This window comes from Hyperolius riggenbachi, chromosome 3 (genome assembly GCF_040937935.1).
Source record: "Hyperolius riggenbachi isolate aHypRig1 chromosome 3, aHypRig1.pri, whole genome shotgun sequence".
Lineage (NCBI taxonomy): Eukaryota > Metazoa > Chordata > Amphibia > Anura > Hyperoliidae > Hyperolius > Hyperolius riggenbachi.
Window position 1 is genome coordinate 108324455 of NC_090648.1, and position 13942 is coordinate 108338396.

The 13942-nt window shown below is 44.3% G+C and overlaps 1 protein-coding gene across 2 annotated transcripts in view; it reads right to left on the reverse strand.

Moving 5' to 3' along the window:
- STAMBP (STAM binding protein) overlaps positions 1–13553 on the reverse strand; it is a 37289-nt gene extending 23736 nt beyond the window's left edge. The window contains exons 1-2 of one of the 2 annotated variants that reach the window (XM_068272344.1): positions 13466–13553; positions 5094–5315 (exon numbers count right to left, since the gene is read on the reverse strand). In XM_068272344.1, the coding sequence (XP_068128445.1) occupies positions 5094–5296 (203 nt within the window). In that variant the 5' untranslated portion in view covers positions 5297–5315; positions 13466–13553. Of the gene's footprint in view, positions 1–5093; positions 5316–12686; positions 12726–13465 lie in introns of those variants that run through there. The other variant, XM_068272345.1, reaches the window with a different exon arrangement.
- Positions 13554–13942: the final 389 nt, after the last annotated feature.

Here is a 13942-nt window from a genome sequence, read left to right on the forward strand (position 1 = left end):
CCTCAGGTACACCTGTGAGTCCAGATGGATCGGTAGATGTAAGTAAGCGTCTTGGAGGTCCAGAGACATCATAAATGCATCCTTTTGTAGTAGGCTCAGCACTGAGCGGATGTTGTCCATCTTGAACTTCCTGTATTTGATGGATTTGTTGAGAAGCTTCAGGTTGAGAATAAGCCTGTAATCGCCTCCTTGTTTCTGTACTAGAAAGATTGGCGAGTAGAATCCTCTCCCTTCTTGGCATCGAGGAACTTGCCTTATGACTCTTTTCTCCAACAGATCTGACACAGCCACCTGTAGAGCTGAGGACATTGCTTGAGATGGGGGAAGTGATGTCAGAAAGAATCTGGTTGGGGGGACTTCTGTAAATTCTAGCCTGTAACCTTCCAAAATGATCTTCAGCAACCATTCGTTCTGGAATAGGGACTCCCAGTTCTCGAAGAAGTGTGCCAGTCTTCCCCCTACTGGTATCCTGGCGTCATTGCTTCTTTGGTTGATTAGAGGGATTATGCATGAAGGGGGTGGAGGGCTTCCCTTTCTGATCCTTTTGTGGTCTCCACTGCCTCCTATTGGACCTGTAGTTTGGATCTTGACCTCCTGATGAGCGAAAGGACCATTTAAACCTAAACACTTTCTTTCTTTCTTTCCGGGAAGTTCTTCTTGTTGTCTGCTGTTCTATCCAATGTCTCATCTAGCTTGGTGCCAAACAACAAAGCGCCTTCACAAGGTACTCCACACAACTTCACCTTAGATGATGTATCTCCATTCCATGTTCTGACCCATATTCCTCTCCGTGCAGAGTTTGCTAAGGCTGCTGTTCTTGCTGTTAACCGAACTGAGTCATCTGCAGCGTCACAGAGATAATTTACAGCATGAAATATATTAGGCAAAGATTTCAAGATAACTTCTCTGGAAGAACCTCCTGCAATATGCATTTCTAACTGCGACAACCAAACTTTAAGGGACCTAGAAAAAGCTGTGGCTGCAATGCCCGGTAAGAAATTAAGGGTGGCCGACTCCCATGCTCTCCTTAGAAGATTATCAACCTTCTTATCCAGTGGATCTTTCAATACACCAAAGTCCTCAAACTGCAAAGCTGATCTTCGAGAAACTCTAGACAGGGCAGGATCTACTTTTGGGACCGGGCCCCAATACTTCTGGTCTTCTGGTCTAAAGGGATATCTTCTACCCATAGATCTGGGCCAGAAGGCTCTTTTCTCTGGAAATTCCCATTCTTTTTTAATCATTTCTTTTAGGGAGTTATGAACAGGAATGAAACTTTTCTTGCCTTCTGCTAAACTTTGGTACATCTTATCCAATGTGGACAGATTACGCTCCTCCTCCTTAATGTCCATAGTCACATACATAGCACATAACAAACTATCCATATTCTCAGTGGCGAAGGCAAATCTTTGCACTTTAATCCCCTCCATAGGTCTTTCCTCCTCCTCATCAGAATCAGACATTTCCTCTAAGGAAGAGATCTCCCCCTCTGAAAGTTCTATCTCAGAGTTCTCAGCATGATGCCTCCTAACTGGCTGTAGCATCTGTAGTGGCTGAGCAGATACCCTCGGGGACACTGTGACTGGCGTGGATCCTGATATCCTATTAGGGGAATTTTGAACAGGATTAGAGGCAGGAGAAGTACTGGTAGTAGCGGAAGTAGAGGGACAAACTGGAGTCTCTTTAAACGCCTGTAAGGTTGATGCTACTTCCGACTTCATCCGGCCCAAAAGATCCTTAAATATAGAAGGGGATTCCTCCTTAATCATCTCCTGGACACAGGATTGACATAGAGGCTTACTAGAAGCTTGAGGTATTTTAGCAGCACATAAAACACATTTCTTCTTATCTCTTTTTTGCTCTGGCATTGCAACAGCTACAGATGTCATAGGGGTAGCAGCTGAATCGCCGGAGGGGCGAGCCTGACTCTGGCTACCCTTTTTGGGTTCCTTCCCCCTGGCAGCCTTGTCAATTTTTGGCTGAATGAGCCCAACCTGTTCACAGAAACTACATATATAATCACACATACATATATATATATACACATATATATATATATATATATATACACATATATATATATATATATATATATATATATATATATATATATATATATATATATATATATATATATATATATATATATATATATATATATATATATATATATATATATATATATATATATATATATATACACACACATATACATATACATATATATATATATATACATATATATATACACATACATACATACATACATACATACATACATACATACATACATACATACATACATACATACATACATACATACATACATACATACATACATACATATATATATCCGGTGTGCTTTCAGATGTCTCCATGCTGGCTTACCACAAAATGATCCAGCAGAGGAAGACGCTTTAAAAGGAACTGGTATGTGCGCATCCAAAAATTCCCTCCCAGCAACCATAACCAACCTTAGGGTTCCTGGAACATCATTGCGCATCCCACTCTGAAGCCTCCGGCGCTGAAGGGGTTAATTCCTCCTCCCCTCGTGGCCACGCTAACCCGGCTTTCGGCAAGACTAGGGGGCGTGTCCTGCCACCACGCTGCCGCCCCCTGCCGCCGCCGCGAATCACAGCGCATTCCCTGGTCAATCTTCCGCTCCAGGACCTGCCGACGTCATGAAGAGTCATCTGACTCTCCCAGCCAATCACAGCCGCCCTGCCCGCGCGTCTACGCGTTCAAAGCGGCTGGACATTTCACAAACTGTAACGACAGGGAGACGGCCGCTCTCCCTAGCTGATCCACTCTGGCCAGCATGCACGGAAGACCCCCGCTCCAGGACCCCACCATCTGGCGTCAGCCCTCAGAAAATCCATGACCTCCTCCGTCCGTGGACAGGAATAAAACTGAGGTATGTCTGGTAGGGGCAGATATATATATATATACACCCTGCCTGGTTCCATGGATTAACCTCTTCCTGTCCAATAGTAGGTGGAAGGGTAATCTCTCATCTGGGTTGCTGTCCTGGAGACGACCCTGGGAAAAGCTTTTATACATACCTGGGGCTTCCTCCAGCCCCATACGCACGGATCGCTCCCACGCCGCATGGATCCGCCGGTACCAGGTCCCATCATTACTGCCAGTCGGCCGGTGGACGCGGCCAATTCTACGCATCACATGGGGCTCCCTCCATACACTTACGCATGTGGCTGACTACTGCGCAGCTGCATGCTTACGGGTATGGAGGGAGCCCCTGTGATGCGGACAATTGGCCGCGTCCGTCGGAAGTGACCGGCGGATCCAGGAAGCGGAGGACGGCGGCGTGGGAGCGATCCAGGCTTATGGGGCTGGAAGAAGCCCCAGGTATGTATAAAATCTTTTTCTATTTTCACAGCGCATTTCTCTCTTGTCCCCTTTAAGGACACCCGTCCCTCGCTGTCTCCCTGGGTGTCTCCGGTCCCCCATAATTCAGCCCTGAAGCCTGGCCGAGTCACACTTAATCTTGCAAGCGCGGCCAGGCGTGCATCCGTCCTTGGGAGCGTTCTGTGCCGATGCAGTACTATTGCGCAAGCACAGAAGGCTCCCAGCCTGAATTACGAGCGTCCAAATATCACACAAACAGTACCCACAAATAAAGAGGAAGAAAATTAATGGAGAATGAATACAGCAAAATAACCTATGGGCCTAGGACCCACTAGCAACACTTTTCTAAGGGCTTGTGATTTGAAAAGCGCTTGCTAATGCAATGCTATGGGGGACTTCTAAAAAAAACAAAAAAAAAAAAACACATCCCTCAAGTGGGATCACACACATAGCATTACATTAGCAAGAGCTTTTCAAATCACAGGTGCTTACAATTGGCTTAGAAATGCGCTGCTAGTGGGTTCCAGATGCAAGGGTCCTTTTACACTGCATCAGTTGCATTGCAGAATAATAATTCTGCATGTCTGCTCACTGCCCATACAATTCTATAGGCCCGCTCACTGCCCATACAATTCTATAGGCCCGCTCACTGCCCATACAATTCTATAGGCCCGCTCACTGCACTGCAACAGGTCGATTGAACGCATTTCACACACATTATAATGCACATGCATTAGAGAACATGCACAGTGTGAATTCAGCCTTAGACGTCTGCAGGAAAACTAACCTGGAGGAAATAAGTGAACAGGAAGTTTAAAACACAATTTGAATTGGGATTGTTACTACAGCACATGCCGTGTCATTGCACTGGTTTTACTTCATAACTCTCTTCATACAGTGCATTTCATCCTGAGGGCTGTCGGGCTATTCTAACACCACAGTAACATGTCCAAAAGCTATTCCTATCACTTTTATATGACAATAAAATGAGACAATCTTTTTTAAGCGGCAGCAGTCTTGTTATAGGAGACATCCAGAAGCATTAATCTCTGAATGGAGGGCGGAGGAAAGCTTAAAGCTGCCATAATTACTTCTGTAGCCAATGTTCAGATTCCATATTAACTACAATCTTCTAGTAATTAGGAAGGGAAATGCAAACAGACCTGCACTACCAATAGTCAATGTTACCTTACACTGTGGAACCACACAGGAAGCATGCAAACAGTTAAATTGGGTCTGAACTCAGAACGCCTCTCTGGTCTAAAAGATACACAACAGCATAATAACCTTTAAGCAAAAAACATTTCCTGGTTACAGCACATAAAAATCCTAAAATAAATCTGAACAGTTTCTACTTCCTGATTCATGGTAGCAGACATATTGTTTACAGACTGTGCTTTCAAATTGGATTATCTGCTTATCTCCCATAGGCAGTCATGTGACACAGGGGAGGGATCAAATTACAACTAGTGATTAGACACAAATGAGGGGGAATGAAAAAGGCTAAACTCTCTAAATACATACAGGGTGCATTTCTCTAAGTTTTCTTTCTGTCCTGAGCAAGAGTTCAGGTCCACTTCGAAAAATGTAATTGCAAAAAATGTAAAAATGACATTATAGCTGTCCCTCACTGTAAATGCATCTCACACACCTCTTTGCTGAGCTTATCGCAAGGCACACAGCATTTATTACAAATATTGTAAAACAAATGATCTGATCTGCCTTACGTGATGTACTTGTTGTACAGGATAAAGGCATGTTCTGTGTTGCCTTCCCCTGCGTACACATTGGCCATTCGGATGATCTCCACACCGGATCGATAGTAACGCTTCACAGGTATGTCATCATTCACCTCCACTGCTGTCCCCTTCTGTACGAGAGCCCGCAGCCTCTCCTCCGGGGACAGGCTGGTGTCACTGTGCTCAGGCATGGCGGCTCACTGGGGGAACCTGGGCAGGAAATAGAACAGATCAGGTGACCACACTATCCAGAACACCAGTGGAATGACATAAGGATGTCCATATAGCAACGTGACAGTGGCTGATCCCTGTGTGTGCACAAGCGTGCAGAGGCTGCAATTAGTGCAGAAAATGATTCTCACGTCCAGGAACCTAGAGGGTAAGTGCACACATAACATAACTTGAAAGGTTGGGTTTTATGTCATGTGCATATTTTTGGTTGCGTTTTTTTTTTTTTTTTTTTTTACTGCAGATGCATTTTTCAAGGTTTTTTTTTTTTTTTGCATGCGTTGTAATGCAGAGTTTGTAAAAATGCACGCATACAAAATGCATATGCAGTTTTTATATGCGGTTTTTCATGTGGCTCACAGACTTCAATTAGCGGCAAAAACGCAGTGTTTTCCGCAACGATAGCATTTCTGCTAAGTGTGCACCTAGTAAGAGGAGTAGGGATGATCAATGAGATTCAAATATATCGGCGTTCATGTAGGATTATGTAAATTGTCATGCAAATATATGTAGCTTGAAAATTGACTTATCAAGTCCCACCTAGGTTTAAATTAATTGGTCCATTTTCAAGCTGCATATATTTGTATAAAAAAAATTGCATACATCTGCATGAACTTGGAAATATTTGCATCTCATTGATCATCCCTATACAGGAGCACTAGACATGAGACTTGCATCCAAAAAACACAAGTGGTTAAATCCATTAAAGACCCCCCCCCCCCCCCCCCCCCCCCAAAAAAAAAAGTTGGGTTTTTTTTGCTAAGATTAAAAAGTGACAGTATCACATTAAAAAAAAATATGCGTTGAAGTTTTAACCCCTAATAAGCCAATTTAGCCTCGTGTCAAATACACTTGGCCTTGAGATCTGCTGACACCTGTAATGCCTGCCGCATGTGGTAACAGAATGCGATCACTAGGCCAACAGTACGGGGACCCACCGCTGTATAGATGCATCACACTAAGCTGTCGCCTAGTGATGCATCTGTACAGCACTGGGGTTCCCATACCGTGGGTGCTAGTGATCTCATCCAGTCACTACACGCGCACAGGCTGTAGATAACCGTCCACTACATACACTACTAGTAAAGAAATATGGCATATGTGGTATTGTTTTAACCGGGACGAGCCGGCCAAATAATGTATTTTGAATTGTTTGAAACCTGTAGCACTTGTTATGTACAAATGAGAAAGGGTGAAACATTAATATGTAATTTGGGGGTTTTCGCCTAAATCTCCTCGATAATTGTCCATACAATTAAACAATACTTGGAAAAAAATATTACCTTAACCACTTAACCTGCTGGGCGGTCTGGACGAGCTCAGCTCGTCCAGTACCGCCGGAGCCTGCCGCTCAGGCCCTGCTGGGCCGATTTGGCTCAAATAAAAAGCAGCACACGCAGCCGGCACTTTGCCAGCCGCGTGTGCTGCCTGATCGCCGCCGCTCTGCGGCGATCCGCCGCGAGCAGCGGCGAAAGAGGGCCCCCCTAGCCGCCTGAGCCCAGCGTAGCCGGAACAAAAAGTTCCGGCCAGCGCTAAGGGCTGGATCGGAGGCGGCTGACGTCAGGACGTCGGCTGACGTCGATCTCGTCGCTATGGCGACGATGTAAGCAAAACAAGGAAGGCCGCTCATTGCGGCCTTCCTTGTTTATTCTGGGCGCCGGAGGCGATCGGAAGATCGCCTCCGGAGCGCCCTCTAGTGGGCTTTCATGCAGCCAACTTTCAGTTGGCTGCATGAAATAGTTTTTTTTTTATTAAAAAAAAACCCTCCCGCAGCCTGCCTGGCGATCTTAATAGAACGCCAGGCAGGTTAAAGGGAAGGTCCAAGCAAAATAAAAAAATGAGTTTCACTTACCTGGGGCTTCTACCAGCCCCATGCAGCCATCCTGTGCCCTCGTAGTCACTCACTGCTGCTCCAGTTCCCCGCTGGCAGCTTGCCGACCTCGGAGGTCGGCGGGACGCATTGCGTACATTTTTACGCATTCCCACTAGTGCAGGACCATTAACATATAGATTTTTACGCGTTAGTGGTTAAATGCGTACATTTTTACGCATTAAAGTTGGTTTCACACCAGGACGTTGCGTTTAGGGGACGTTATGGTCGCATAACGTGCCCCTAACTCAACGCCTGGTGCTCTCTGATGTGGACGTCAGAGTGAGCCGCGTTGTGCAGCTCACTCTGGCGTCCGTGATGCGTACTCTTGGACGCATGCGGCATCACGTGGTCCCGCCCGGCCAATCGCCGCACAGAGCGGCTGCTCCAGGAAGTAAACACTGCACGTCACTGAGTGCAGTGAATATTAATTAGCCATGTGCCTGGCCGCTCTATGCTCCTCCCCAACATTACTGCGCATGTGCAAGCAGTCTATAAAGTACTGCATGCAGTACGTTCTGTTATGGCGCAGCGTTACTGAGTAACGCAACATGGGCACTGTGAACAGCTCATTGATTTTTCATTGCTGTGCGGTGGGGTGCGTTACAGGCTGCTCTAACGTGCGCCTGTAACGTCCCACTGTGAAACCAGCCTAAACCACTAACGTGTAAAAATGTATGTGTTAATGTTCCTGCACTAGCAGGAATGCGTAAAAATCACGCAATGCGGCCCGCCGACCTCTAAAGGTCGGCATGCTGCCATCGGGGGACTGGAGCAGCAGTGAGTGACTATGAGGGCACAGGATGGCTGCAAGGGGCTGGTAGAAGCCCCAGGTAAGTTAAACTCATTATTCTATTTTGCTTGGACCTTCCCTTTAAGGACTGCAGTCATAAAACCCCTTAAAGCCTTTTTTTCCATTCAGAACACTGCAGATTTAACGGTTTATTGCTCGGTCATACAACCTACCACCTAAATGAATTTTACCTCCTTTTCTTGTCACTAATACAGCTTTCTTTTGGTGCCATTTAATTGCTGCTGCGATTTTTAGTTTTTATTATATTCATCAAAAAAGACGAATTTTGTCAAAAAAATTATTTTTTTAACTTTCTGTGATAAAATTTGTCAAATAAAGTAAAATTTCTGTATACATTTTTGTCCAAATGTATTGTGCTACATGTCTTTGATAAAAAAAAAAAAAAACATTCAGTGTATATTTATTGGTTTGGGTAAAAGTAATAGCGTTTACAAACTATGGTGCAAAAAGTGAATTTTCCCATTTTGAAGCATCTCTGACTTTTCTGACCACCTGTCATGTTTCATGAGGTGCCAAAATTCCAGGATAGTATAAATACCCCCCAAATGACCCCATTTTGGAAAGAAGACATCCCAAAGTATTCACTGAGAGGCATGGTGAGTTCATAGAAGATTTTATTTTTTGTCACAAGTTAGCGGAAAATGACACTTTGAGACGAAAAAAAAAAAAAAAAAAAAAGTTTCCATTTCTGCTAACTTGTGACAAAAAAAAATGAAATCTGCCACGGACTCACCATGCCCCTCTCTGAATACCTTGAAGTGTCTACTTTCCAAAATGGGGTCATTTGTGGGGTGTGTTTACTGTCCTGGCATCTTGGGGGGTGCTAAATTGTAAGCACCCCTGTAAAGCCTAAAGGTGCTCATTGGACTTTGGGCCCCTTAGCACAGTTGAGCTGCAAAAAAGTGCCACACATGTGGTATTGCCGTACTCAGGAGAAGTAGTATAATGTGTTTTGGGGTGTATTTTTACACATACCCATGCTAGGTGGGAGAAATATCTCTGTAAATGACAATGTTTTTATTTTTTTTACACACAATTGTCCATTTACAGAGAGATTTCTCCCACCCAGCATGGGTATGTGTAAAAATACACCCCCAAAACACATTACACTACTTCTGAGTACACACTTTTTTGCACCCTAACTGCGCTAAGGGGCGCAAAGTCCAATGAGTACCTTTAGGATTTCAGAGGTCGTTTTGAGACATTTGGTTTCAAGACTACGCCTCACAGTTTAGGGCCCCTAAAATGCCAGGGCAGTTTAGGAACCCCATAAGTGACCCCATTTTAGAAAGACAACACCACAAGGTATTCTGTTAGGAGTATGGTGAGTTCATAGATTTTTTTTTTTGTCACAAGTTAGCGGAAATTGACACTTTGTGAAAAAAAACCCAATAAAAATCAATTTCCGCTAACTTGTGACAAAAAATAAAATCTTCTATGAACTCACCATACCCCTAACGGAATACCTTGGGGTGTCTTCTTTCTAAAATGGGGTCACTTGTGGGGTTCCTATACTGCCCTGGCATTTTAGGGGCCCTAAACCGTGAGGAGTAGTCTTGAAACCAAATGTCTCAAAACGACCTCTGAAATCCTAAAGGTACTCATCGGACTTTGGGCCCCTTAGCGCAGTTAGGGTGCAAAAAAGTGCCACACGTGGTACCGCCGTACTCAGAAGAAGTAGTTTAATGTGTTTTGGGGTGTGTTTTTACACATACCCATGCTGGGTGGGAGAAATATCTCTGTAAATGAATGTTTTGATTTTTTTTTTTACACACAATTGTCTATTTACAGAGATATTTCTCCCACCCAGGCACAGGACTTTCCAGGGGGGGAAGGGGGGGGGGGGTGTTATAGAAGCCCCAGGTAAGTTGAACTCATCTTCTTTTAGTAGCCTTACAGTACTCCTTTAACACAGCCATTGTCACATACTTACATGGCACAACAGAGAAGCTCTCTTTATACCTAAACAACCAGTTGGTCAACTATAAAATAAAACACATATTGCCTTATCAGTGCAGCATCTCCAGCGATGAACCACATTACTGAAACCAGCTAAGATTGCAACAATTGCTGGCTTTATATCCTCTAGTTTAGCTGCAGGAAGCAACCTCTTCTCTGTATTGTTGCACGTTCTCACATGATCCACAATGTATCCATTCAGAGAAAATGAATGGGCTGTACTCGTGGATACACCCTCTTCATCAGAATACACGTGGCAGCACGGCAAGTCATTAAAACACAAATAAATAAAAAAAGAAAAGAAAAACTTACCACTAAACACATTTTTACTATTTATATAGCACTGACATCTTCCACAGCGCTGTACAAATTACATAGTCACTTATGTTCCTCTGAGGAGCTTGAAAATCGAATCCCTACCCACAGCAAGGCATGAGTGCTATCCACTATGCCACCATGTTTATTTTTCTGCATATGTTAGAGACATTAACTACGGATACATTAGGTTAGGCATACATTCTACCATTTATGCCTCTTGTGAAGATGGACCAATATTTCCCTTATCAAAGCGGATTTGGGAAAAACTGATTGTTTTACCTCCATATATATGTCTCTATAGAGATCAGATTTTATCAGAAATCTAATAACTATCAGTCACACCACCATTGCTGATAGATTTAAGCTATGTGAACATTAATAGTGAGCCTCTAATTCCCACTATTTTCACATTTCTATCAGGCCACGTTCACAGTGGTGGGTTGCGGTGCTATGCCTGGTACACACCAAGAAATTTCCCGTCAGACGGACGCCTCAAATAGATCATTTCCAACAGGTTCGATCTGAATCTGATTTCAGATCGATTTTCCAATCACTTCTATACAAAGTTGATTGGAAAAATGATTGAAAATCATATCCAAACTGTCAGAAATTATCTATTTGACCGGTCTATCTGACAGGAAATTGCATGGTGTGTACCAAGCATAATGGCTGCTTTGTAATGCACCTTACTGCAATGCAATGTACCACTTATGAAGTGTCCACAGTGTGGCAGATGCCCTGCAGTACAATGGGTTGCAGCATCTAATGCTGGGGATACACGGTACGTTTCTGTACCGTGTATCGACCAGCTGATCCGGCCAGCTGATAATATTCAGCTGGCCCGATCATGCCGCTCGATTCCCGCCTGCGGACAATGGCAGGGAATCGAGCGCTGATAAGGAAGCGCCGGCGGGGACGAGCGGCAATCGATCCGCGCACACGAGTAACGTGCCGTGTATGCCCGGCATAACACACTGCATGCAGTTAACGTCTCATTAACCAGTAAGAGTAATGTTAACAGTAGAAGTGAAGCATACTTTTTATTGGCTACGCTTCACTGTATCCAACGTGAGCATAACAGGTGGCTCCGCTTTTCTGATCCGTTGCCTTCCTGCTGTCACAGGGAACGCAACAGCGACTGTTAGGGCTGATTCACACTACAAGAGCTTTTTGAGGCCTGGTTCACACTCTGACGATTCTTCAGTGCTTTGCTGGCCGCTGATGATCAGCAAAGCGCTGCTCTAATGTATCCCTATGGATACTTTCACACTGCATCGGTTGTGATTTCGATTAATCGCAAACATGCTGCATACAGCGTTTTGGAGGCAATTGCTCTGTGATTCACGGTCTCTTGAACGAGAATCACAAGCGCAAATCGCGCAGAATCCCAAGATTTTAGTTAAAATCGCGATCACGGAGCCGATCGTGGGCTAGCGGCATTTCAAGCACTGAGTGTGAACTAGCCCTAAGCGCAAGAGATTTTTAAAACTCTTCCTAATGCAATGCTATGGGGGATTTTTATAAAATCACATCACTCCAGTGGGATCACACCCATAGCATTACATTAGCAAGAGCTTTTCAAATCACAAAGCGCTTAGAAAAGCTCTTGTAGTACAAACAAGCAAAGTGGACTTGTGGTGTTTGGGGGGGGCATATTTATCATACAAAGATAATTTTGGCGTGAAAAAAAAAATTGAGGTGTACAATATACTGCATGTAATCTATTCTTATCAAAACAAAGTCCAGGTAGACAGATTGGTAACAAGAGTGTTTGATGCACTATTTTCATAGTAGCATAGTGACACAATGGTAAGTCTAGAGGTATTGACTCTCCACCCAAACGTCTTGGGTGGAGTTCTCTTCTATGCACACCATCCTTTCCTCATTGTGTGTAAAATCCCTGTCAGGATTGTTCTTTACGCACTGACAGATATTTGTCAGAACCACAGAATGTACCATCACAAGAGGTGATTGCAGAGGTATATTACAGTAAAAACTCGCTACATGCTGCCAAGTCTAACATTTCTCAGCACCTGATTGGGCACTAGTCTAATTCAGTAAACGCAATGGGAATCCCCATAGAAGGAAAGCCACTTCCTGTTCGTGCCAAAGTCACATTTGGTCACAACCAAAATTATTAAAAAAATAAATACATAAAAAAACTAATAAAAATAATAAATAGGGGACCCCGGCTACCGCCTCTGCTCACACAACTTTACTAAACCTATTCAGTGGGTGGCGTGGATAGTGATTCCTGCTGGGTCCCCTATTTCTTACAAATGGAAGTGGCCGTTTGTCTAAGGCGATTCCCATTGGTACCTCTAAAGTAAATTAGCACCCCTGACTGGATAGTTATAAAACAAAGCTGCATTACACATGGGAGCTTTATCACCTGTACTTTTGGATGATCTCATCCTCCTGTGTATGGCCAGAACAAAACAAGAAGTAGAAGTAAGATGGGTAAGATATAGCGACACGATCATAACTAGAGATGGTCAACAAGATGCTAATTATCCTGGTTTGCATGCATATTGTATGCAGAAGGACAAAAACTGGAGGTACCGCTCCTCCGCACCGTGAGAGACAGTGCTGGATACATATTGTATGCAGTCTGGAAATGCATTAATCAAAATCAGCAGGAAGTAAATTTGACTGTCCCAGATCCAGACTGTATGTAGTTTGCTTCTCCCCACATTCAACATAAAAAGGGACCAGTCACAAATTTTTCCTAAACTGTCATTGAAAATGATCATTAACAGTAATTTGAGGCGGTGAAACTTATCCAAGCTACGTACATAGCTATAAACTTCCTACTATTATATCCAAGTAATAATAAATAACAATATGGTGTTATCATAATCAGGTGCTTATTTTCACATCAAACATTTGACTCATAAGTTCTTGAATGTCACAAGCAACTTATACATAGAATGAAATGAAATACACTGAGTTAGTTCTGTAGCTATGTGCAATAGCCCCCTATTCTGAGCCTCCACCACCCCACAGCCTCCTCGCACTGGCCACTGTACTCTGCGCTCCACAGTGGCCCCTGCTGACCAGACACGTGACTGGCCTTCCTGGATTCACTAGAAACCTGCGGTCTATTCCTGAGCCCCCCAGCACCGCATGACCGCAGCCCTCTCCTCCCGCTCACCCCGGCGTCACACTCACTCTCAGCGCCGCTCCGCTGCTGCTGCCAGCATTCTGCTTCCGCGTCACGTGACTTCCCTCCCTGCTTCTGTCAATTCTGGGGCTAGTCATGCGGCTCTGACGTCATACCCTCCTTCCTTGTTACCTCCATCTTGGATGAGGCAATTTCTGGTTTCTATAGTTACTAGAATACGCTGCTCACTTCCTGCATGGTCCAATGGAAGCAATGTTAAAATAGCCATACATCTAGCGATGATGGACAGATTCGACCGAGAGACAAATCTCTCTCTAACTGAATCTGATTAGAGAGAGATCTGTCAGCTGCCCATACACCGCAGGGCGATGACTGATCGATTTCATGCTGAAATTGTTCCGGAATCTGCCTTGTGAGTGACGCTACCAGGGCTGGGCAGAGGCATAGGCTGGAGAGGCTCCAGCCTCAGGGTGCAGTGTAGGTGGGGGCGCACAATTCATTCAGCTGTCATTCCTAATTGTGTA